This window comes from Sminthopsis crassicaudata, chromosome 2 (genome assembly GCF_048593235.1).
Source record: "Sminthopsis crassicaudata isolate SCR6 chromosome 2, ASM4859323v1, whole genome shotgun sequence".
Taxonomy (NCBI): Eukaryota; Metazoa; Chordata; class Mammalia; order Dasyuromorphia; family Dasyuridae; genus Sminthopsis; species Sminthopsis crassicaudata.
In genome coordinates this window covers 624,408,230-624,432,599 of record NC_133618.1, presented here as the reverse complement: position 1 = coordinate 624,432,599, position 24,370 = coordinate 624,408,230, and the positions used below count along the sequence as shown (strand labels likewise).

The 24,370-nt window shown below is 35.8% G+C and overlaps 1 protein-coding gene across 2 annotated transcripts; it reads left to right on the top strand.

The window, feature by feature from the left end:
• Nucleotides 1–7,538: 7,538 nt before the first annotated feature.
• Nucleotides 7,539–21,161, top strand: LOC141558703 (uncharacterized). Of its 2 annotated transcripts, none has more exons than XM_074296294.1 (3): nucleotides 7,539–7,864; nucleotides 8,426–8,533; nucleotides 16,181–21,161. In XM_074296294.1, the coding sequence occupies exon 3, from the start codon at nucleotides 16,260–16,262 to the stop codon at nucleotides 17,538–17,540; it is 1,281 nt and encodes a 426-aa protein (XP_074152395.1). In that variant the 5' UTR covers nucleotides 7,539–7,864; nucleotides 8,426–8,533; nucleotides 16,181–16,259; the 3' UTR covers nucleotides 17,541–21,161. The 2 variants fall into 2 exon arrangements, with proteins under 2 accessions (XP_074152395.1, XP_074152396.1); XM_074296295.1 differs by having other exon boundaries at nucleotides 8,401–8,533.
• The last annotated feature ends 3,209 nt before the right edge of the window (nucleotides 21,162–24,370 follow it).

Genomic DNA, 24,370 nt, shown 5'->3' with positions numbered 1-24,370 from the left:
ACACGAGTGAAAAACCAAACAAGCAACAATAATAGCAAAAGGTGAAAATACTATGTGTTTATCCATATTCAATCTTCATAGTTCTCTCTCTGGATACAGATGGCTCTCTCTAACACAAGTCTATTCAAATTACCTCGAATCACCTTATTGTTGAAAAGAGCCAAATCCATCACTATTAATCATCAGAAAATCTTATTGTTACTATGTACAATGTTCCCATGATTCTACTCACTTCATATAGCATCAGTTCATGTAGATATTCCCAGGCTTTTCTGAAATCATCTTGCTCATCATTTCTTATAGAACAATAATATTCCAAAGCATTCACATACCATAACTTATTCAGCCATCCTCTGATGAGCCTCCACTCAGTTTCTAGTTTCTTGCCACTATGAAATGGGCTGCTACAAACATTTTTGTTTCCCTCTTTTAAGAACTCTTTAGGATACAGGCCCAATAGAAACACTATTGGATCAAAGGGTTTGCACATTTTATAGCCCTTTGGCCATAGTTCCAAATTGTTCTCCAGAACGGTTGGATCATTTCTTAACTTCAACAATGATGAATTAATGTCCCACTTTTCCCACATCCTCTCCAACATTCATCATTATCTTTCCTGTTATCTTAGCCAATCTAAGAGGAGTAAAGTGGTACCTCAGAGTTGCCTTAATTTGCATTTTAAAAATTCCTTTCTTCTCCATGAACCTCAGAGATAGACTATCCTTTGCTCTTCTAATTTGCTGATAGTATCACTCTTTATGTCTAAATCATGAATCCATTTTGACCTTATCTTGGTATAGGGTGTTAAATGTTGGCCAATGCCTAGTTTCTGCCATACTATTTTCCAGTTTTCTCAGCAATTTTTGTCAAATAGTGAGTTCTTATACCTGAAGCTGGAGTCTTTGGATTTATCAAACACTAGATTACTATAGTCATTGACTATTGTGTCTTGTAAACCTAGTCTATTTTACTGATCCACTATTCTTAGTTCGTACTATATGATTTTGATAACCACTATTTTATAATATAGTTTTAGGTCTAGTGTAACTAAGTAGCCTTCCTTTGAATTATTTTTTTTTTCATTTATTCCCTTGAGATTCTTGACCTTGTGTTCTTCCAGATGAATTTTGTTATCATTTTTTTTCTAGCTCTAAAAAGTAATTTCTTGGCAGTTTCTTTGATATAGCACTAAAATAATTTAGGTAGAATTGTCATTTTTATTACATTAGTTCGATCTACCCTTTAGCACTAAATATTCTTTCAGTTGTTTAGATCTAACTTTATTTGTGTGTAGAGTATTTTATGATTGTGTTCATATAGTTCCTGGCTTTGTCTTAAAAGGTAGACTCCCAAGTGTTTTATATGTAGCTATTTTAAATGGTATTCCTCTGTTTCTTAGTGCTGAACTTTATTGGTAACATAATAAAAATGTCAATGATTTATGGGAGTTGATTTTGTATCCTGCATCTTTGCTAAAGTTGTTTATTGTTTCTAGCACTTTTCCCCTGATTCTCTAAAATCCCTAAGTATAACATCATGTCATCTGCAGAGTGAAAATTGTTTCCTCATTACCTACTCTAATTCTCCCATTTCTTTTTCTTCTCATTGCTACAGCTAACATTTCTAGTACAATATTGAATTGTAGTGGTGATAATGGGCAACTTTGTTCCATTCCTCATCTTACTGGGAATGCTTCTTGTTTTTTCCTGTTACATATAATTCTTGCTGATGGTTTTAGATAGATGCTATTTAAAGAAAACTCATTTATTCCTATACTCTCTAGGGTTTTTAATGGGAATGGGTGTTATATTTTGTCAAATGATTTTCTGCATTAATTGAGATAATCACATGGTTTGTTAGTTTGGTCATTGATATGGGCTTTGTGCTAATGGTTTTCCTGATGTTGAACCAGCCTTGCATTCCTGGTATAAATCCTAGTTGGTCATATTTATAGTATTATATTAGTAGTAGCACAAGCCCTTGGACTATTCATTTCCATCTTCATCAGCACTGTGATGGTAGGCCTGTCCTCCTTAGCTCCTCCACTGAAACCAAGACTCTGGAAGCCCTCTTTGAAAACTGCCCAGCCCCAGGTAAGGAGACAATAAAGGATTTGGACTTTAACAGCTGGCTGTTCTTGTGGTGATTACTGAACTAAAAGGAAGGCTGCTCCCAGAGACCCCAAGAAAACCCACCAGAGAACATTACAAGTATTCATTAGGGAAATTGGTCTATAATTTTCTTTCTCTGTTTTGGCCCTTCCTGGTTTAGGTATCAGCACCACATCTCTGTCTTTAAAATAAATAATTTGGTAGGATTCCTCCTTCCCCTATTTTTTGAATAGTTTATATGGTATTTAAATGCTTGGTAGAATTCACTTGTAAATCTATCTTGGAGATTTTTTCTTAGGGAGTTCATTAATGGTTTGCTCAATTTCTTTTTCTAAAACGAGACTATTTTGCTGTCTTTTTCTTTTTGCAACTCATTTCTCCTCTAAGAATTTGTATGCTACCCCACTTGGTGCATATATGGTTAGTACTGATATTTCTTCACTATGGCACCCTTTAGGAGAATATAGTGTCTTTCCTTATCTCTTTCAGTTAGATCTATTTTTGCTTTTGCTTGATCTGAGATCAGAAGGCTACCCTTGCCTTTTTTATTTCAGCTGAAGCAAAATAGATTCTGCTTCAGGCTTTTACTTTTACTCTGTATGTATATCTCTGCTTCAGATGTGTTTCTTGTAAACAACTTATTGTAGGATTCTAAGCCTGTGGTTTTCATAAGTAATAATCAAATACAACTGCAAACAACTTAAAACAACTGCAAAGTTTAAGGTTCTACCTAGTTCCTCATCTGATGATTTTAAGAAGTCATCTATTTCCACAAAGTTAACCTCTTTAATGTTGGAAGACCATTCATCCAACTATTTCAGAAGGAGTTTACCATGGCTAACTACTGGCACAACAATTTCACAGATATTGGTACTATAAAAGGTATCATCTATTCTCTCACAAAAGGAAATTATTATTACTGTCTAATTTCCTAATGGCTCAAATTAAGAAAAAATCCTCAATTCACTAATTTAACTTTGAGTTTATTTACATGAAAAATGGTGAAAATTACTAGTAATACATTTAAAATCTCAAGTTTCACAAGGGCCATTAACTGCCAAGATTTTTAATTTCATGGCCCACTGTTATTATTTAGCTTATCCTTTAGTTTTTCAAAATTGACTCATGTTGAAAAGTGATGGTGAAATAATTGTTGGGATATAATTGTGAGCATCATTTGTTTCTAATTAGCAAATTAAACAATACTTTTGAATGACATACCTGATCTGTGAATTTTGTTTCATCAGACTTTTGCTAATGCTCCCCAAATTGATCAATATATTTTACAAAACATCCAAATTATAGTTTTAGAAATGAAAGGAATTAATTATTCCTATTTTTAAACAAATTTTGTTTCCAATTAGTTTTTGTCTCTGTTTTAAATTAATTTTTGTATGTCTTTCATCTCAACAGTCTCCAACATAGCCAGTGGTGGGGACAGAGAAAAAAGAGATTTTTCTTCTTTTAGAAATTTTTTTGAAAGTTTACTTTTACAGACTATTTCCTTGATTGAGCATACAAAAGAAAAGGCACTGAAAAAACACTTGTTAGCTAAGAATTAGCACAAAACACAGATAACATAGCACAGATAAAACAGACACTTATACAAATAGGCCCTTTACGGAGCATCAGACTTACAGTAGAAGAGACTGAGACAGAACTCTGAGCCAATGACACTTTATTAAAGGGCCCATAACTCCACTAATGAAGTGGACCTTAGATTTTCCTCACAATCTGAGATGCTCCTTTTTCCAAGTTTTATAGAGTTTGATACCAAGACAATACAGATTAAACAAGCTAAAAATATAGAATTTCATTGGTTGATAGACCTTGTCCAAGATCCTTCCAGGAGAATCTACACAAAATTCAGACAATTAGTTGACAAACAGGCAACCTTGACTGATCTATCTTGACCTCTCAGGATATTCTGCCAAATTTATGAGCAGACTTATGGGCTCAGCTGATAAAGAGTTGTCAAAACATCTACTTAGTAAACAGGTAGGACACAAAGTGCCAAACAGCGGTACTTGTTGGTCAAGTGCTTATGGTCATCTCCTCATGATGGGCAATAGGACGATGAGAGAAGAAGATGTGACAAAAATAGTGGGAGACTTTCCATGCAGTTGAGTCACCTCTACCCTAGGCTCAGTATCATAATAAGGCAAAAAGAAGAGTGGAGATTCTCAAGTTAGCTTCCTATAATTAAGAAAGTGTATTCACACTCTAGTTCACAACTACAGGGCCCAGTATTTAGAACTTATAATCATTACCCTTATAGAATCCTATCAAAGTGATTAATACTGATTAGAATAAAGGGGTTCAATTAATCATCTATTACCAGGAGAGTGATTTTATGCAGTCTCCACATGCAATAGAAGGGTCAGTTCTGATCATAGAATGATCACAGTGATATATATAGGCTAACGATGCCCTGATATTACTTCTATGATAATGTACTGCAATTGCCCTTAAACCTCTAAATAATCTGTTCCAAGAAACAGATTATTTTCTTTCCAAGAAACAAGGTGGTGGGCTATAGATGTACAGTGATATATATGTTGTTAGATATGGCAAATCATTTCACAGGATCAACCAGTCTTCCAAGAATAAACAAACATTTATTAATCACTTACCAGGTATTGTGCTGGAGAATACAAAGAAAGGTACCTGCCCTGAAGGAACTTATAATGTAATGAAGGAAACAACATGTAAACAACTATAGACAAACAAAATATTTAGAGAATAAATTGAAGGCCATCAGTACACGGAAGACATGGGTATTAAAAATCATAGATCCAAAGCCAACAAGCAACTTCAATGGTCATCCACTCCAACTCAATCATTTTGCAGATGAGGAAATTAGAGATCAGATAAATTAAATAACTTGTTTATGATTACACAGAGGATGAGTGTCTGAAGAGAGATTTGAATCCACATCTTCATGACCCCAAATCCAGCATGTTAAATAATGATAGGGTTTTATTATCAAGAGGAAAGTGTAGTCATTTAAATCCTAGAATGTAAAAAAATAACCATCAACAAAACATTTCAAAATAAGCAGGTTTTCCAGTGTGACAGGGGAAGGATCTATAGTGCTATTTTTCAGGGAGAGAAAAAGAAGGGTCATATTGCTCAAACTATCCCAAAGCTGATGATAAAGTCTCTATAGATAGGTGCCGTATCAGAGATAATAAGAATGATAGGCATGTCTGTAGTGCTATAAAGTTTTCAAAATGATTTGTGTCTATTATCTAATTGAAGCCTGATAACCCTGCGAGGCTGCTATTACTTATTATCATCATATAGATGAACCTCAGAGAAATTCAGTGGTTTGCCCAGTTAGTGTCAAAGGTGGGGCTTGAGATCAAGACCAGAACTCTTGTCTGCTATATAACACTGCCTCAAGATCAGACAAGAAAAAGAAGGGAAACAAGTGGTTCTTCCAAAGTCCATTTTAGTTGTATGTGATTCTAACCATTTTAGTCTTGTAACTTTAATTATCAGTTAATTTCTAATGGGTAGTTGGTACTCTCCAGAAGTCAAGACCATTTCTATTGGAGACATATTGGAAAGAATGCTGATTCTAACTTCAGTGGACTTGGGTCAAATTCTACTTCTTATAGCTACTACTTGTGTGTCCCTGGGAAGGTCACTTTGCCACCCTGATTCTTAATTTCTTTACATATTAAATTAAAGGAACTGACCACAGAGTCCTGAGGTGCCTTCTAAATCTTAAATTTAACATGTAACTCATGTAACAGTCATTCAATAAGGATTTGAACTAGGTGGTGCAGTTGATAGAGTCTGTAGTCAGGAAGACTCATTTTCTTGAGCTCAAATATGTTTTCAAATAAATCCTTACTAGCTGTGGCAAATCACTTAACCCTGTTACTTCAGTTTCCTCACCTATAAAATGATGACAAATCACCTCAATATCTCTGCAAAGAAAACCCCAAATAGGATCACAAAAAGTTGGATGATTGAAAAAAATATTGAACTATGTACCTCGTACTGATAATGCAATATGCCGTCCTATGTTTACAAGTTAGAAAACATTTGCCTTGACCTTGAGAAGGAGAAGAAAATTTGGTCAGCCAGCCAGTCATCCAGTCAGTCAGGATGAGGCCCTGGCATAATAAATGTCTTCAAGTATTTGGAAGTCTGACATGTGGAAGACAGATTAGCCTTGTTCTGCTCGTCTCCAGAGGGCATAACTAGGAAGAATAGGTGGAGGTTGTGAAGACAAAGATGTCATTTTAGTAGAAGGAAAAACTTCCTAATGATTAAGGCTGTCTCAAAGAGGAATGAGCTGTCTTTTATTCTGTTCTTCTCCTCAGGAGATCTCCATGCAATGACCGTGAGTGACTCTTTGTCCAGAATATTGAGTAGATTCTTGGTCAGTTACTATTCAATAAATATATACTGGATGCTCTGGTTTTTAGTATTATCAGACTGCCTAGGAAAATGGATGACAAAATCATAGCATCAGAGGCTATAGAATTGTAGGCATCATACAGGCCACTGAGTCTCAACTTCTTATTTTACCTCACTCACCCTTGAACTCTTCTCCCTCCTTACCTCCTGTTTCTGTCTCTGTCTGTCTGTCTGTCTTTCTCTCCCAGATAAGGAAATGGAGGCCAGGGGAGGATAAAAAGCCTGTCCATGGTTATATAAATAGAAAGTGTCAGAGCAGGATTCAAATCCAGGTAAAACAAAATCTCAGATTCCACATTTGTTGCCTCCTGAGGGACAGGAATGATTATCCTTCAGGAAATCCCCATTTCTTACTTATACTTAGTTCTTCCTTGTGGAGTTAAACAGAAAAGGTGCATTTTCTGTTCCAGAGGTTAGTTCTTAAATACCCGGGACAGCTACTATGTCTCATATTCTTTTCTTCAGCATTGCTGCTCTAAGAGAGACAAGCTGGGTCAGTTTGGGGCGCTTCTTTGTAGAGTGGATGCTGCCCCTTAGATAGTAACAGAGAAAACCATAATGGTCATGGCTGCTGACAGCCACTGCCCGTGACCTTCGCTGTCCATCTGGCTTTCATATAGGGCAGTCTGATAGCAGACGGCATGGAGCCAGCCCCTCCAAGTGAAAGGAAGCCAGCCTGGGGCCTGCTTGTCACTGGTTCCCATTTACACCACTGCGCTCTGGCAGCCATCCAGATGCATTTAAAGTGCTGCAGACAGGAGGCCTGTCAAACCCAACTCAGGAATGATTTGTCAAGGTAACCCAGGCTCAGACGGGGCAGCCATGCATCCTGGGCAGGGGTGGATAGAGTTCAGAGGGAAAGGGACAGCTTGTTTTCCCGTGGATTCTTGAGCTATATGGGGAAAGAAACATCATAGACCAAAGGGAAGCCTTTCTTTCCCCTTAAGGCCAAATGATACCCCTCCTCCACTCTTCCATGAGTCACTGTTTCTGCTCAGAGCAAGTAAATAAGTTTGATTTTCCTGTGGTGACCACAGACCATCTTTCTCTTTAGAAGTACCTCCTTCTGCTATACTAAGATTCTCTGAGCCACAGATCTGCTCTCATTTTCTTTTTCAATAAGGGCTACAAACAACAGAAAGAAAACTTCTGATTTTGCTCTAGAAACTCAGATCTGTGGGACTATCATTGTCTCAGCAGATAGGGAAATAGCAGCCATTTTTTCATTAATTTGGGGTTCATGCAGCTTGGTGAAACCATGAAGACATCTTGAGAAAGTTACCGGCTCTGCCTTCCTCCAACCGATGCAGAGGAAACAGGTGGGACCAGCCAAGTCAGGGAATTGTTCTCTGTCCTATCCTTGGCATCTTGGCTACTTTGCAGGATATTGATCACAAACAGGTTTTTGAGGGAGAAAGATCACTTTGTAGGCAGGGTCAATGGCATCCAGAGCCTAAATGTGGCTCCTGGGAGTTCTCTTCCTGACCTAGGAAAAACTGGAGTAATCACAATGTATGAGATATTTGATGCTTTCTTTCTAAGATAAGAGGGAGATAGATGAGATAGGATGAATTAAAATCATAGTTTGGACAATGGCAAGCCCTGCCTCTGGGACTCTCAAAGTTGCACTTGAGCCGATTTGGGTTCTAAACTTAGATTCAGTGGCAGGATCTCATCATGCAGCCATAGAGTATAATAGAAAGATAAAAGTGTAAGGAGAAAATGAAAAGGATTAAATAATCTCTCTAGTTGCTTTTTGTTCTAATTAATGAAGTTGTTGGGGAAAGAAAGCATTTTTTATTGTATCAATGAGTTATTAGCTATTATTCATATAATTCTCATTTTTATAATTCAGAAAACTTTTGGGATCATTTCCGTAGGGATCTCAACTTTCTAAAGGACAGGCCTGCTAATGACAACAACAATTTCAAGGAAACGAGGGGCTGTGGTCCAGGAGGGTGGAAATCCTGAGCTTTGTGGTGTTTCAGGTAAGGAAAGCTTTGCGACCCACAATTTCAGCAGTTTTAGAGTTGGAAATGGAGAAGGGATTCTTCACCTTTTTTTGTGTTGTGGGCACCTTTGGCAAACTAATGAAATCTATGGATTCCTAGAATCACTTAAAAAAATTATGATGAAAAAAGCTGTTGAATTTCAAGTCAAAAATTAATGAAAATAAAATCACAAATACCCCTCCCTCCCTAAATCTATCCAGGAATTTCAGGTTAAGAACATTTGTTTTAGAGGTTCACAAGATTATAAGTTTTTTTTTTTTTTTTTTGGTGAAGCATTTGGGGTTAAGTGATTTGCCTTGGGTCACACAGCTAGTAAGTGTTAAGTATATGAGACTAAATTTGAACTCGGATCTGGTGCTCTATCTAGTTGCCCTTCAAGATTATAAATTAGAGTTCATTAAGTCCAACTTGTCTCATTTTACATATAAGGAAATTGAGGTTATATAATTTGTTGAAGATCATAGAGGTAGTGTGTTATAGAACTAGAATTCAAATCCAGGTCTTCCGACCCTGGGTCTGGTATTTCTCTCATTATAATGTGTTACTTGGAGTGACCTTTGTCCCTGACACTCTTTTAAGAATGGTTTGGTATGTCTTTCTAATCCAAAGGGATATCCTTTCAAGTATACTGTTTAGCTCTTTGTTCTGTAGAAAATGGAATATAAATGATATTAACATATTCAACATTTTGAGCATTTAGATTTTTTTCCTTTTCTAGACCGTGAGGTAGGAAGAAAATGATTGGAGTAGAATACTGGAAATTATTGTGGATTTGAATTCAAAGAACCTAGACTGATATTCTGGTTCTGTTCTTTACTATCTTTGAGACCTTGGACAAGCTATTTCATGGCTCTAAGCCACATGATACTCCACTTTTAAACTATAAATTGGATGAGGGTAACTCCCTTTGCAACTTTCAATTCATGATTCTATGATCTTATGAACCAGCCTAATTGAATAGATAACTTGGGAGAAGAGCTTCTTATTGTCTATGCCAGAAAGGAGTCTTGTTGATCAGGGTGTTCTCTTCACCAATAACTTTTTACACTCTCATGTTTGTTGGTGATCTTGGCTATGACAGGGGCAGGAAAATATAAACAAACTTCTGTGATGTTACAGTCAGAGGTGATTTATGATAGGTTATTACTTCCTACCCCCTGAAGTATTCTAGGAGCCTTTATTGAAAAAATGGCCCAGTGGAAAGAATGTGGAATGTAAGATCAGAGACCCTGAGTCTAAATCCCAATTCTTTTACTTCCTACCTGTGTGAACTTGCACAAATCCTTTTAAATATCATCTATAAAATGAGGAGATTGGATTCAACAAACCCTGATGCCCTTTTCTACTCTATACTTTATTATAAGTGATTCTATCACTGTCTAATTTTGTCAGTGCTTAAAAGAAATCAGGTTGGTACTAAAGAAATTAAATATCTTTAGATGCTTCTTTCTATTCTCTTTGGGGAAAATCACTTATATCTCTGAGCCTTGCTTTTTGACCAATATAATGAAACAGTTGGATTAAGATGCCTTCTGTGGTCTCTTCAAATGAATTTGTAAAGAAAAGCTCACATGTATATATCTGATAAGTCATTTTTCTAAGTTTTTTTTTTAACTGTTGAATGGGATGAATAAGAAGGGTTAAAGACCTGGAACAGCAGATGGTGAAGAGGACTAATAAAATCAGACAGGACCAGACTGGATTTCTTTGGGGAATGGTTTTTTGAAGACTGTTTTTACCAGATTAGATGGACTCTTAGACTGAGATGAATAATGGAAAAAGAGCTGGCCTTGCACTCAGGAAGATGTGAGCTCATGTTACCCATTCCCTAACTGAGTTGAATGACCCTGGACAAATCCCCAAATCTCTCAGTGTCACCATCTACTCTTTCCCCAGCAACTCTCTTTAATAATAGGTTTTCTTCTGTTATAATACATGAGCTCAAAGATTTTAGAAAAAAATGGAAAGACTTGTACAAAATAGAAGAGCAAAATGAATGGAACCAAGAGAACATTGTATACAGTAACAGCAATAAGATGTTAAGAATGACTTTGAATAAATAAATTATTTTTTCTGTGGTAAATATACAAATTAAGTATAAAGGACATATGAAGAAAGATGTTATCTACAACCAGAGAAAGAAGCAATAAATACAAGTATGAATAGAATAATTTTACATCCATCTATCCATCCACTCTTACATATATAAATAGATATCTAATTAGGTCTAATGGTAACCATCTCTGGGGGAGGGAGAAGGAAGAAACAAGGGGAAAAAAAGACATTTACATGATACTTTTGTTGTATATGTGAAAAGAATTGCAAATTGTATATAGTATAGTATATAGTGGATTTTCATGTACAATCATCTTTTTATTGCACGATGTTACAGAAATGCTAGTTTTATTCCATAAATAGAAAGAAAAGAAGGTGCTGATCTTCTTTGGTAAAGAATTGGGTCATCACCAATGAAATCATAGATCCAGCTTTTAAAAAAATAGATTGGTTTGAAGCCTGCTCTTTTTTTTTTTTTTTTTTTGTGATGGATTGGTCAAGTGAGATTATCCTAAGTAGCTCCTTTTGTAGTCCTTGCTGGATATAAAAACAATTTATGGGCAACAGTCCATTAACATGAGTTCCAAGCTTGGCTCTGCTGTGTGACTTTGTACCTTTCTCTTTCCAACCTCCACATGTAACATGGGGGAACTGGAGTTTATAACTGTCCTATTTCTGTTGAGCTTTAAATGTCCATAAAATTGACTTGTCAGAACAGTTGGAAAAAGGATTTCTGTAACAGGTATGGCTCAGGATAGGTGACTGATGAGGTTCCTCCTCATTCTGAAAGTAAGTGCTTTTTAAGACTATAGTCTGCTCTGCTTCACATTGCATGCTCTGGCCATTGTCTTGAAGATCCCTGCTGACTTTAAATATTAGGATCTAATATCTGCTTCTTTTAATCTAAATGATTCAATTGAAAATTCACTGAGGGCCTACTGTAAAATATGCCTTCTGTTTTTTAGGAGTTTGATCATGGAGGCCAACATCTGAGTTCCAGGGCCTTACCTACTGGATATTTGCCAGATGACCCAGACTGACTACAGTCTGGGTGCTTGTGGAAGGATGGGAAAGTTAGGGTCGGCTGCCCTTTCAACATCATGGGAATTTTCTTAACCGGACCACCCTGGTTTATGTTATATCCTAAAGAAATACCCCTTGGGTTGATCTGGGCAGTTTCTAAGCAGAGGTTAATAATATCTGGAGTTTATATAACATTATTATGAAGTAATATATTTTTACATAGATTATTTGATTTGATCTTCACAATAACTATATGGCATAGGTAGGACAAGATTTTTTTTTTTCTGCTAATGAGGATGTTCGCAGATCTATTGTTTGCTCTGTATGAATTGTAGAAACTGTAGAAACTCCCTCTTCTGATCAGTTTGACAACTCATCTATAATTTAAAGTCTTAGAACAGAGGCTCAAGGATTTTGCTTTATGTACTCATTTAACATTTTGGTGAACGCAGAATAATGTTTTAAATACATAAAAGAAAATGCATTCTATTCAGTAACAGAAATATTTTTTAAAAACAAGCAAAATTCATGGAACTAAGAGAGAGTTGCTTGGGTCATGGAGAGGCCGAGTGATTTTTCCAAGTTCACCCAGCCTCCTTGAAGTAGTGACTCCTAGATATTTTTTCTTCAGAACTAGCCCCCTATCCATTATGATATAGTGACTCAGGTAAAAGTATAATTAACCCCATTTTCCAGATAAGGAAACCAAGGCTCTGAGAGATTAAATGATTTGGAAGATCTCACAGCTAGTAGTTGACTCCAGAGCTAGTGGAGTCAAAATAACAACTTCTTTTCAAGAGTAATTTGTGTGTGTGTATGTGAGGAGAGGGAGGGAGGGAGAGAGAGAGAGAGAGAGAGAAAAGAAGAAGAAGAAGAAGAAGAAGAAGAAGAAGAAGAAGAAGAAGAAGAAGAAGAAGAAGAAGAAGAAGAAGAAGAAGAAGAAGAAGAAGAAGAAGGAAAGAGAGAAAGAGAGAGAGAGAAAGGAATGAGGAAGGGAGAGACAAAAATAGACAGAGATAGAAGAAGAAGAAGAAGAAGAAGAAGAAGAAGAAGAAGAAGAAGAAGAAGAAGAAGAAGAAGAAGAAGAAGAAGAAGAAGAAGAAGAAGAAGAAGAAGGAAAGAGAGAAAGAGAGAGAGAGAGAAAGGAATGAGGAAGGGAGAGACAAAAATAGACAGAGATAGATTTAGACAGAGACAAAGAGAGATACACGCACACAAAGAAAAAGACAAACACACAGATAGACAGACAGATACCTCTCCTCCCAATTTCCACAGACTGAATAGGGTTGTCACATCCATCTCAACTGATTTTATTGTAATTTCAAGAATCATGCCCTTAATGAATTCCTCATGCATAGCAATGTGTCACATTTTAGGAAATGCAGTGACAGCTGCAGAAAGGGATGCCATTTCTTTCCGACTTACTTTAATGTCAAATTGCAGCATTCTTTCTAATTCTTCTGAAGAATCCAGATGGGACAAATGATACCAGAGTATGGCAATGGAACAAGGAAAATTATGACATTCCATGAAATAATCAAGATGTAATTTTTTTGAGCTTTTTAGAGCCTTTTATAACAATTGCCAATCCTGATTCCTTAAGTATTTCTACCTATCTCCTTTCATTTTACTGAAATCTTTGGGTACATGAAGACAAACTTTCTTTTTCTCTTCATCCTCAATGCATAATACAATGCCTATCATTCAATAGGTACTAAAGAAATGTTTTCTGATTGATTGATTTAAAGAATATAGGGGAAAAACTCACTATAGCAAACAGAGAAATGGGTTTAGAGTTTGAAAACCTGTGACATTGAGGTATGGTGGAAAGAGAGATGAACTTAGAGTACTGGGTATGGTGCCATCAGTTCAGAATTTGAATCCTAACTCTTCCACTTACTGTGGGATCTTGAACAAGACATTTTACCTTTCTGCTTTTGGTTTCTTATCTAGAGATGAGGACAAATAAAGTCTGGATTTGAGGTCTCTCTAGAATAATCCAAATTAGAGTTTCACATTTATTAAACTCTTTGTTGTGTCTATGAGCATTTCTTACCATAACCCTGGAAAGTAATAGTAATGCTAAAATAACTGGCATTTAATAGCACTTTTACATATGTAAAATGTATGTAAAACTTTTACATATGTATGCATTATCTATTAATGCTCTTTTGAGTCTCACAAGTTTGTGAAGTAGGTACTATATGGGTCAGTATCTCTATTTTATAGATGATGAAACTGAGATTCAGAAAGAGTAAGTGAATCACCAAGGTCACAAGCAGGAGCTGAGCCTGCATCTTCCTGAATGCAAATCCAGTCCTCTATTATATTATACTATTCTATATAAGTAGCATTGTCCCCTTCTTGCAAAAGAAAATGTTTTGATGCTCAGAGAGATAAAGACTTATTTATAGACATACAGTAAGACCTGGGTTTGAATCCAGATTTCAAGTCCAGAGCTCTTTTCCTGCTTCCTCTCTCTGTGTCTTATGGGACTACCCAAGTAACTGAAGAAGGTTTCAAACAAACTTTGGCTGTATCTTGTTAAAGAAGAATACAAATAATGGAAGTAGAGAGTGCCAACTTTTAACACATTTCTGATCTATAATTCCTTGTTCTCTTGGACTCTCCAGGGACTGGTTCTTTCTCACATTATGACTATGAGTTTGCACACATACTCTTAAATGTGAGCAAATTCTGTCTGAAATAGAAGTATCTTTAGATTCAGACTGAATTCAGGTCAAATTCTGGTCAATTGAGTGGAAGAGTTAAGATTTAGAGACATAACCTAGACATAACCTACACTTTCTTACATCTTGAACAAGTTGTACAGAATGGATAAATGCAATGATATTATATCCTATATCACTGGAGGTAACATTGAGATCACAGTGATTCAATTTTTTTCATAAGGCATAAATTGAACATTTTCTTCTCTTGTAAACAATCCACTCTCTAGAATAATTTATTTCAAAACTTACTTTCCATTAGAGGAAGAATGATTCCTGGAAAGGAAATTCTAGTGAATTATCCTTAGAAAACGGTCATGCTTAAATGGACAAAGGATATGAACAGACATTTTTCAGATAAAGAAATTAAAGCCACCTATAATCATATAAAATGTTTTAAATCACTATTGATTGGAGAAATGCAAATTAAAACAACTCTGAGATGCCATCTCACACCTATCAGATTGTCTAAGATAGTAGGAAAAGTTAATGATAAATGTTGAAAAGGATATGGGAAAACTGGGACACTAATGCATTGTTGGTGGTTGTGAACTGATTCAACCATTCTAAAGAGCAATTTGGAACTATGCCCAAAGGGCTGTCAATCTGTGCATATCTTTTGATCCAGCAGTGACACTACTGAGTATGTATTCCAAAGAGATCATAAAAGAGGGGAAAGGACCCACATGTGCAAAATGTTTGTAACACCTCTATTTGTGTTGGCAAAGAATTGGAAACTGAGTGAATACCTAATAATTGGGGAAAGACTGAATAAGTTATGGTATATGAAAGTAATGGAATATTGTTGTTCTATGAGAAATGATGAGCAGGCTGATTTCAGAAAAGCCTGGAAGGGTTTACATGAATTGATGTTAAATGAAGTGATCAGAATCAGGAAAACATTGTACATAGCAGCTTCAGGATTGTGTGATGATCAGCTATGATAGACTTAGCTCTTCCCAGCAATTCAATGATCCAAGGAAATTCCAATAAACTTTGAATGGAAAATGAAATCTGCACTCAGAGAGAGAACTGTGGAGACTAAATGTGGATCAAAACATATTGTTTTCATCTTTTTTTCCTTTTTTTTTTTTGGTGATTTTTCCCCTTTTGTTCTGACTTTTCTCTCCCAATATGACTCACATGATAATATGTAAAAAATGAAGTACATGTGAAACTTAAAATTTTTTTTAAAAAGGAAAAAAGGACATTTCACCCAGTAAATGCTTAATAAATGACAATTGCTTGCTTGGCTGTGATGTTTCTGATATTAAAAACAATTCTACTCTGGATTGTCCCTCAACAATTAGAAGCAGTCCTGGACTTGATTCTAAACATGATGATACACAATACTTTAGGTGGGCATTTGTGTTTTATGAGGGATGAAAAGAAGAACACTCCCTAGTCTAAAGTTTCTGCAAAGGCTAATTTTAGATAACGTTAACATGACAATCAAGAAAAGGAAATTGCGTTCTGCCTTATTGCCTTATTCCTCCTATGGAGCAGCCTCCTGGAGTGAGTATAGTAATGCTAGTTAAACAGGTTCAGAGTAGGAAGCCCCCAGTGAATTGACCATGGTAGAAATTTCCCAAATGCTGGTTGGTTTGGTTTTGTTAGTTACATATCTTTCTTGATTGACTTAGCTGAAAGTCAGTTCTTTGGTTCTGGGGATGACTTTTCCTTTTGTGAGGAAGAGAATGCTTTTTTTATTCCTGATATTGAACACAGTACCTGGTCTTCAATAGGTGTTTAATCAAGTCTTCTTGAATTGAATTGAAAGGAGGAGTATGAGATAACTCTTTGATGTCTCTTTTAGGTCCATGGTAACCTTCCCCCCAAAATTAACTTTGGAGGTACGTGTTCTCTACTGATGCTACTTGGAAAGATCAAAAAAGATGAATTCAATTGAGAAACCTGACAAGGAAAAAGTACAAGAAAACGCTTCCCCTACCATCCCTCCTCTGACAGGCAATGAGACATTTCATTTCTTTGTGAGCTACAGCAGCCTGGATTCCTCTTGGGCCCACAAATTCATCAGAGAACTAGAGACCTCTTATTCAGGTCTGAAGATTTGCTATCATGAGCGGGACTTTCTTCCAGGGAAAAACATAATTGAGAACATGGTCGACTGCATCCAGCAGAGTCAAAAGATGCTGTTAATCCTTAGCCAAGACTTTGTCCAGAGCAGATGGTGTTTGTTGGAAGCCAATCTCTCTGTCTTTCGTTACTGTATGGAGAGAAAGCCTGTCATCCCCATCATGCTAAAGCCCTGCCAGGTTCCGCTTCATCTGAATCATTTGACATATCTGGATGTCAATGATATCGCCTTCTATGAAAAGGTCATCAAGGCCATCTGCACACCTAACCATCTCATGAAGCATTCCACACTTGTCCCCTACCAGCTCTCCTCAATCTACAATGGGAAAACCCTGATGGTCCTGCCCTGTATCAATAAAGACAATCTTCCATCATGGAAACTGGGAAACTTCAGCACATCTAATATTCCCGATCCCCTGAGAATGGTCATAGATGATCCAGAGGTTTATAGAAGAGCCATTAACATCTTAAATGAGGTTACTTCTTCCAGATGCTGTTTGCGATATTTGGGTTGCAGGATCACATTATGCATCATCCTTTCAATCCTTTGGCTGTTTCTTACTAGCTTTATTTTTATAATTTTCTTTATAGCATATAACAGTGAATTAAAGTTACTTTCTAATTTTATTGTGATGCACGTGCCTCTGCTGTTTCTCTGTCTGAGTTTAGTGGCCTTAATAGTCAATATGATGTGTTGGGCTAGGAGATCAAGAAAAGAGAAATTTCGAGAACTGAATCTAAAAGTAGGAGAAGCCAACCTCATTCTGGCCAAATACTCTGTGCTGATTGGCTGTGAAACTATAAACAAACTCTCCTTTGTCTATGTTTCACTTAAAGAATGTGAAAAGGTGTTCCTGGATACCTTTCCTGATGAGAATCCTTCAGCTGAGGAGATGTTCCAAAGTGCCATAATCCGCTATTCTTCCAGTTACGCCTGCTGTGTGGCTAATAAGCATTTTCCATACTCAGAAGAAATGGAAGAGGAAGGCCACATGAGTGATGGCATGTGTTTCTGCCAGTATGTCTCTATACAGATGAAAAATAACAGGTGGTTAGGAGATGGGGTGGAATTGGCTTAGATGTAGTTGCCCCATAATTGGAGATAGAATTGGAAATTATTCAACCACTATTGAGAGGTCAGTATAATAATGAACGATTTCTCCTTTTTTGGGGGGGGAGGTGAGGTTTCTTTTTATGCTTTCCTTTTATCATCCTTTCTGTCTAAAATTGAGATTGATTCACAGTATTCTAAAAATTTGCTACTTGTATTCCTAAAGAGGTTAAATCAATGAAATACTATTCTCTTGAATTTGGCATTCCATCACTTTTGCACAAGCTGTTCCATATTAATAGAATGTGCTTCCTTTCTTCATTTCAGCCACTTACACTCTCTGACTGGCTTCAAAGCTCAGATCATGTGCAAAAATTTTATAAAAAATCTTTCTTGATCCCCTTTAATACTTGTGCTCTCCCTCTTCCTCTTCTAGTCCTCTCTTGCAAGTAGAATGCCATCTCCTGGAGGGTAAGGACCATTTCTTTCTTTGATTTAATACTACCTGTTCCAATGTACACAGTAGGTACTTAATAGATGTTGTTAGAGTTATCCAATCATTGAAAAGGAAGGAAATCAGTATTTATTAAGTATTCACTATTCATTATGTAAAATGCCTTGCAAATATCATAGCAACTCCAGGAGATAGGTGTTATCATTATCCCCATTTTACAGTTGAGAAACTGAGGCATATAGTGGTTAAATGACTTGCCCAAGATAATACAAGCTAATGATTTTCTGAAGCCAAATTTGAACTCAAGTCTTCCTGTCTCGGGGCCTGTAATCTATGTAGTGCACCATCTAGTTGCTTCTCATTGAACCACAAAGGACTTGGAATCTAATTCTTAGTTGATCAGATATCTCTTCTAATCTATTTGTGATATAGAATTATATAATTCTTGAAAGTTTTCTGTGATGAAAAACCTACATTCTAGAAACGAAATGGGGGATTAGAGGTACCCACTCAATTGATCTCTCCCAACATTCCCTCCAACAATCTTAAAATAATGTCTTAAATTAAAATTTAAAGCAGCAGAGCAAACAAAAATTGAGGGGAGACTTTTTTTCTGGCTTAATAAAAGTTAGGAGGTTGGTAGGGGAAGCCTGTATCATCAGGGTGAAGACCTGATCAAAGTCCATCCACGGGATAAGTGACAACAGCAACTTCAGCAGCAGCAGTACATTTGGGAGTTTTTAGCCCAGAGATGATCAGACAACAGGTCAGAAAGTTTGTATATATTACAGAAAGATTACAGCCAGGTGATATGGTATATATACCAGGCCTGGAATCAGGAAGACTCATCATTGTGAGTTCAAACCTAATCTCAGACCTTGAGAAAGTCTCAACCCTATTTGTCTCAGTTTCTCACCTGTAAAATGAACTGGAAAAGGAAATAGCAAATCACTCCAGTGTCTCAGTGAAAAAAAACAGAGTTAGAACCACAACTAACTAAATTTTTAAAATTAGAATGAAAACATAGACCCTATTAATTAAAAAAAAAAAGAAAAATCATGATTATGACAATAGATGAGGAAAAAAGCTTTTGGCAAGATACAGCAGGCATTCTTATTAAAAACACCAGAAATGATAGAAATCAAAAGAACTTTTAAAAAATGATATGCAGTAGTTATGAAAGTATTAAGAGTTAGCATTATCTGCCATGGCAATAAATTAGAGGCCTTTCCATTAAGATCAAGGATAAAGAAAAGATGTCCATTATCACTAGTACTATTCAATACAATGTGAAAAAATGCTGTAGAAATAAGATAAGTAAAACAAATGAAAAGAATAAAGCTAAGAAAAGAAATGATGATTTATTTAGAGAACCCTAGAGAATCAATTGGAAATCTAATTGAAACAATAGCTTCAGAAAATTTGTAATATATAAAAAAGTCCACACCAATTGGTATTTCTATATATTACCCAAAAAATCCATTAGGAATAGATAGAAACATTCTACTGAAAATAACTGCAGGTAGTGTAAAATATTGGGAATCCACCTGCCAAGACATATACAGGAACTATGTGAACACAATTACAAATACAAGTTACAAATGTGTCTGCAGATAAATAAAGAAAGCTCTAAATAATTGAGAAATGTTAGTTACTTTTGGGTAGGGAGGACCAATATAATGAAAATGGCAATATAACCTAAATTAATTTTCTTATTCAATTCTGTTACAATCTACCAAAGAATTATTTTAAAGCACCATAAAATATTTTAAAAAATCATCTGGAGGAAAAATGTTTAAAAAATCAAGAAAATCAATGAGAAAAACAGAAGGAGGTCTGACAGTATTAGACCTCAAACTATATTGCAAGGGCATAATCATTAAAATAATTTGGTACTAGGTAAGAAATAGAAAGGTTGTGAAAGATATTAGTGAAATATATTAAACATATGAAAGCAAAATAACATAGTAGCCTTGTGTTCATTAAACCCAAATATGCTATGGAGCAGAAACTCAGAACTCATTATTCAACAAAAACAAGTAGAAAGCAGTGTGATAGAAACTTGGTATGGGCCAAAATCTCACACTGTGTATTAAGAATTGCAAAGGGTTACATAATTTAGTCATAAAGGGTAACATCATAAACATATTAGAGAAGTATAGAAAAAATTACATGTCATATATATGGGCAGGGAAGAATTCATGACTAAACAATAATAGAGAGCTTCACAGGAGGTAAAGTGAACAATCTCGATTATATAAAATTAATTTTTTTTTGCATAGGCAAAACAAATGCAGCTAAAATTAAAAGAGAAGCAGGAAATTGGGGAAAAGTCTTTTCAGCAAGTTTCTATGAGCAAGGTCTCATTTTTAATATATATAGGGAATTATTGAAATTTTAAGAATAATTTCCATTTCCCAATTGATGAATGACCAAAAAATATAAAAAAAAGCAGTTTTGAAAGGAAGAAACTTAAGCTATTAATAACCATATGGAAAAAAATTTTCTAAATCTTTAATATTTAGAAAAAAACAAATTAAGACAATCCTGAAAAAAAATATTAGTAGCAGCCCTTTTTGTTTCCAGGCAAGGAACTGGAAACAGATTGGATACCATCAGTAGGAGAATGGCTGAATAAGCTATGGTATATGAACATTATGAAACATTATTTTTCTATAAGAAATGATCACCAGAATGATTTCAGAAGGCCTGAAGAGACTTACATAAACTGATACTAAGTGAAATGATTAGAACTAAGAGAACATTGTACACAGTAACAACAAGATTATATGGTGATCAACTCTGATGCATTTGGCGCTCATCAACAATGAGATGATTCAGGCCAGTTCCAATGATCTTGTGATGGAGAGAGCCACCTGCACCAGAGAGAATACTGTGGGGTCTGAATGTAGATCAGCATTTAGTACTTTCACCTTTGTTTTTGTGATTGCTTGCTTTTTTTCCTTTCTCATTTTTTCCTTTTCCTTTTTCACACTGTGAAGCATGATAAATATGGAAATATGTTTAGAAGAACTGCATATATCTAACATATTGGATTGCTTGCTGTCTAGGGGAGGAGGATGAAGAAAAGGGAGGGAGAAATATTTGGAATGCAGGGTCTTTCAAGAGTGAATGTTGAATACTATCTTTTCATGTATTTTAAAAATAAAAAGCTACTATTAAAAATAAAATAAAATAAAATAACAAAAAAGTCAATGCTGAGCTATTATTTTATACTCATCAATTTGGCAAAGTTGACAGAAAAGGAAAATAAGAAGTCCTGGAGAGGTCAAGGGAAATATAAGCACATTAATGTACTATTAATGTACTAATCCACTCTCTCTGAGCTTGGTATACCCTTTTCATCCCAGTGATTCTGACTTTTCAAGAGCTTTTCCAATTTATTTTCAACTGATGAGTACTTTCTTTTCATCAGACTGTTCAGAGGCTTGGTTTCATGTGCTTTTCAAGGGAAACTGGTGAGCTTGAACTGTGTGATGGCTTTACTATGCCATATATTTGTTGCATTCCAGAATGGTGGAACCATGAACTGGTCCAACTATTCTGGAAGGAAATTTGGAACTATGCTCCAAAAACTATGAAACCCTACATATCCTGTGACACAGAGATATTGCTATTAGATCTATACCTCAAAAAGATTGTGAAGGACAGAGACTCCTACCCAAATTAAAATCACAGATTCTCAAGGTAAAAAGCAAAAAAAGGAGATGTTATAATCTTGTGAGAAAGGGCAACTCCCAAAAAACAAGTTTAGTGTATTTTCTAGAGCCCCATATTGGGATGCCAAAATGTAGTGTCTGGACTAACTCTCTGGAGGAGCTCAGGACCAGCTCGAGTCCTTGGTTTTAGAAGAGGAGTGATGAGGCAGGGACCCATGTGGATGGTCAAATATGGAGTCAGTTGATTTCAAATTCTCTCAGCCTTAAATACCTTAGTACAATTACATCACCACAGCACACTGAGCATCTATATATAAGCATCCTGCTATTATTATGTAAATGTCTCTTTATTGTAAGTATCTCTGCTTCAAGTAGAACACAGGTTGTCATGCCCCCATTGACTTCTCAGAAATGCTAAAACGCCCCCAAGGGGAGATGAGAGCTGAAGGAGACATTATCAGCAGGTTTCCTCCCTGCTGAAAGGTCTTATACCTCACCAAGTGTTTCCCCACTATCTGGGCCCCTCTACAGACAAGGTTCAATAAAAGAGTGCAAAGCAAAAGCTGCAAGCATAGGATTATATAGCCTCCTCCCCCACATCTCCCTCACCTCCCCCTACTTCTGACCTTTTCTCCCATTGACTGGCGAGTTCTAATTTACCCAGAAAGTAAATATTGACTCCAGAACACACTGCCTATATTAGGTACTTAAATGGTAATGAAAAGGTGTGTGTGTAGGAGACCGGAGGGAATTGTTTATCTAAGATAAAGGAATACTTGCAGTTCTTAGTTGTACCTCAATTTGTTATTGCAAAGTCTCAAGTCACACTTAGGGCATAGGTCCAGGCTACAGTCTTATGAGAGATCTTCACTTAGTTTATTCCATTCACGATCCACAAAAAAGGAAAATAACCTTCATCTATTAAAAATAATTATTTTTATTAATATTTTATACTTTATGTATAAAAATGTAGTAATTTTAATAATTACTTTATTTTTATAAAATACTGGGTTTTTTTTCTTAGTGGTAAACTAGAACTGAAGAGGTACCCATCAACTGGGGAATGACTGAACCAAAAATGTTTTATAGAATACTGTTACGTAAAAAATGAGGACAGGGTTATTTTCAAAGAAAACTGGGAAGACTTATATGAACGATGAAAAGTGAAGTGAGCAGAACTAGGAGAACAATTTACAAAATAACAACAATATTATAAAGACAATTTTGAAATATGTAAGAACTTTAATTAATTCGATGACCAACCACAGTTCCAGAAGACATGTAAGAAAATATATAGATAAATGGATTCATGATGCATAGTGAAGTATTTTTTCTTGCTTTTCTAATGCAGGAATGTGTAGAGTATACATATTTGTAACTGCTTTTGATTTCTTGATGAGTCAAGGGGGAGAGGGCAAGAAAGAATAAAGGGAAATAAAAACAAAATAAAATTGATTTTTCTTTTAAAAAGGGTGGGGCAACCCCTTCTCTTTTCCTATCTTCCTTTAACCTTAATCAATCATTAGAGGTCAGTAGAAGGAGATAGTGTTCATGAGAATGTATAACCAAAGGCTTAGATATTTTAGGGCTGAAATCCAATTATTTCATTTTATAGATAAGTACACCAACCCAAAAAGCTTAAGTGATTTGCCTCAGGTTATTTAGATGGTAAGTGTCAAGACCATGATCAGAATCCAGTTTCTTTGATTCCATATTCAGGGATTTTCTGCTAAACACCCAACTCCCCAATTGCATTCCTTCCTATTTATCCATGGCAATAAGAACAGATCAAAGTGAGCTGGCTGGATCTGTAGATATGTGAATGAAAGATTTCTTTGATTAAATGATTTAATGAGCCCGATAAAATTTCTGTACTCACTTCTTTGGGCTAAGCTCCAGAAAAAGTCAATAGCTAGGGGAACTTGCCTAATTTTATAAAAAACAGTTGGAAAAACAAATACAGGAAAAGAAAAATATCCAAGCAGAGATAGAACCAACAATTCTCACACTTTGGATAAATGGTATAAAAATATTACTCTCAAATAGACTTGTGAGGAATGGTTATGACAGAGAAGATCCTAAGGTACTTTGAGACCTCTGGGGGTGAGAAAAAAGGAAGACCAAATGAAGATGGGAGCACCACTATCTGAGATAGGCCTTCTAAGTGGCAAAATGGATCAGGACAAAAGAAAGCCATTTCCCATTTTAACTATCTTTTTTGGGGGTGGTAGTGGTGGAAATTAGGCTATATGTTTCTAAAGGATATAAGGGATTTCAAAACTCTTAACTTCATTGTCCTGTAGATATCACTGTACTTGTCCCATCCTAGTTATATCTCTTTATTTGACTTGATGCTGATATATTACTTAAATAAGTCACTCACCTGACCACTTCAATTCAATACATTTTTTTTTTTTTATTAAGCACCTAGCATGTGCCAGGCACTGTACTAAGTGCTGAGATTACAAAACCATTTTTGGGAGAAAAACTGCCAAAGGGAGATCCATGACATACAAAAAGGTGAAGAACTCCTCTCTTAGAGAGACAATCTGGTTTTATCATCTTTCTAGGTAATGAAATTGGTTTCTAGAGAGGTGGGAATGCAAATTAAAAGGGATGAAATTTGAACCAGGACAGCTGACTCATTACTTCACACATCATCATTACTCTCAGCTCTTTAAAGAATCTTTACCTTAAAGTAAGCAGAACTACTTAGAAAGTAGT

What these genes read in the sequence shown, in the direction of transcription:
- LOC141558703 (XM_074296294.1), top strand. Translation starts at nt 16,260, where the DNA reads ATGAATTCAATTGAGAAACCTGACAAGGAAAAAGTACAAGAAAACGCT.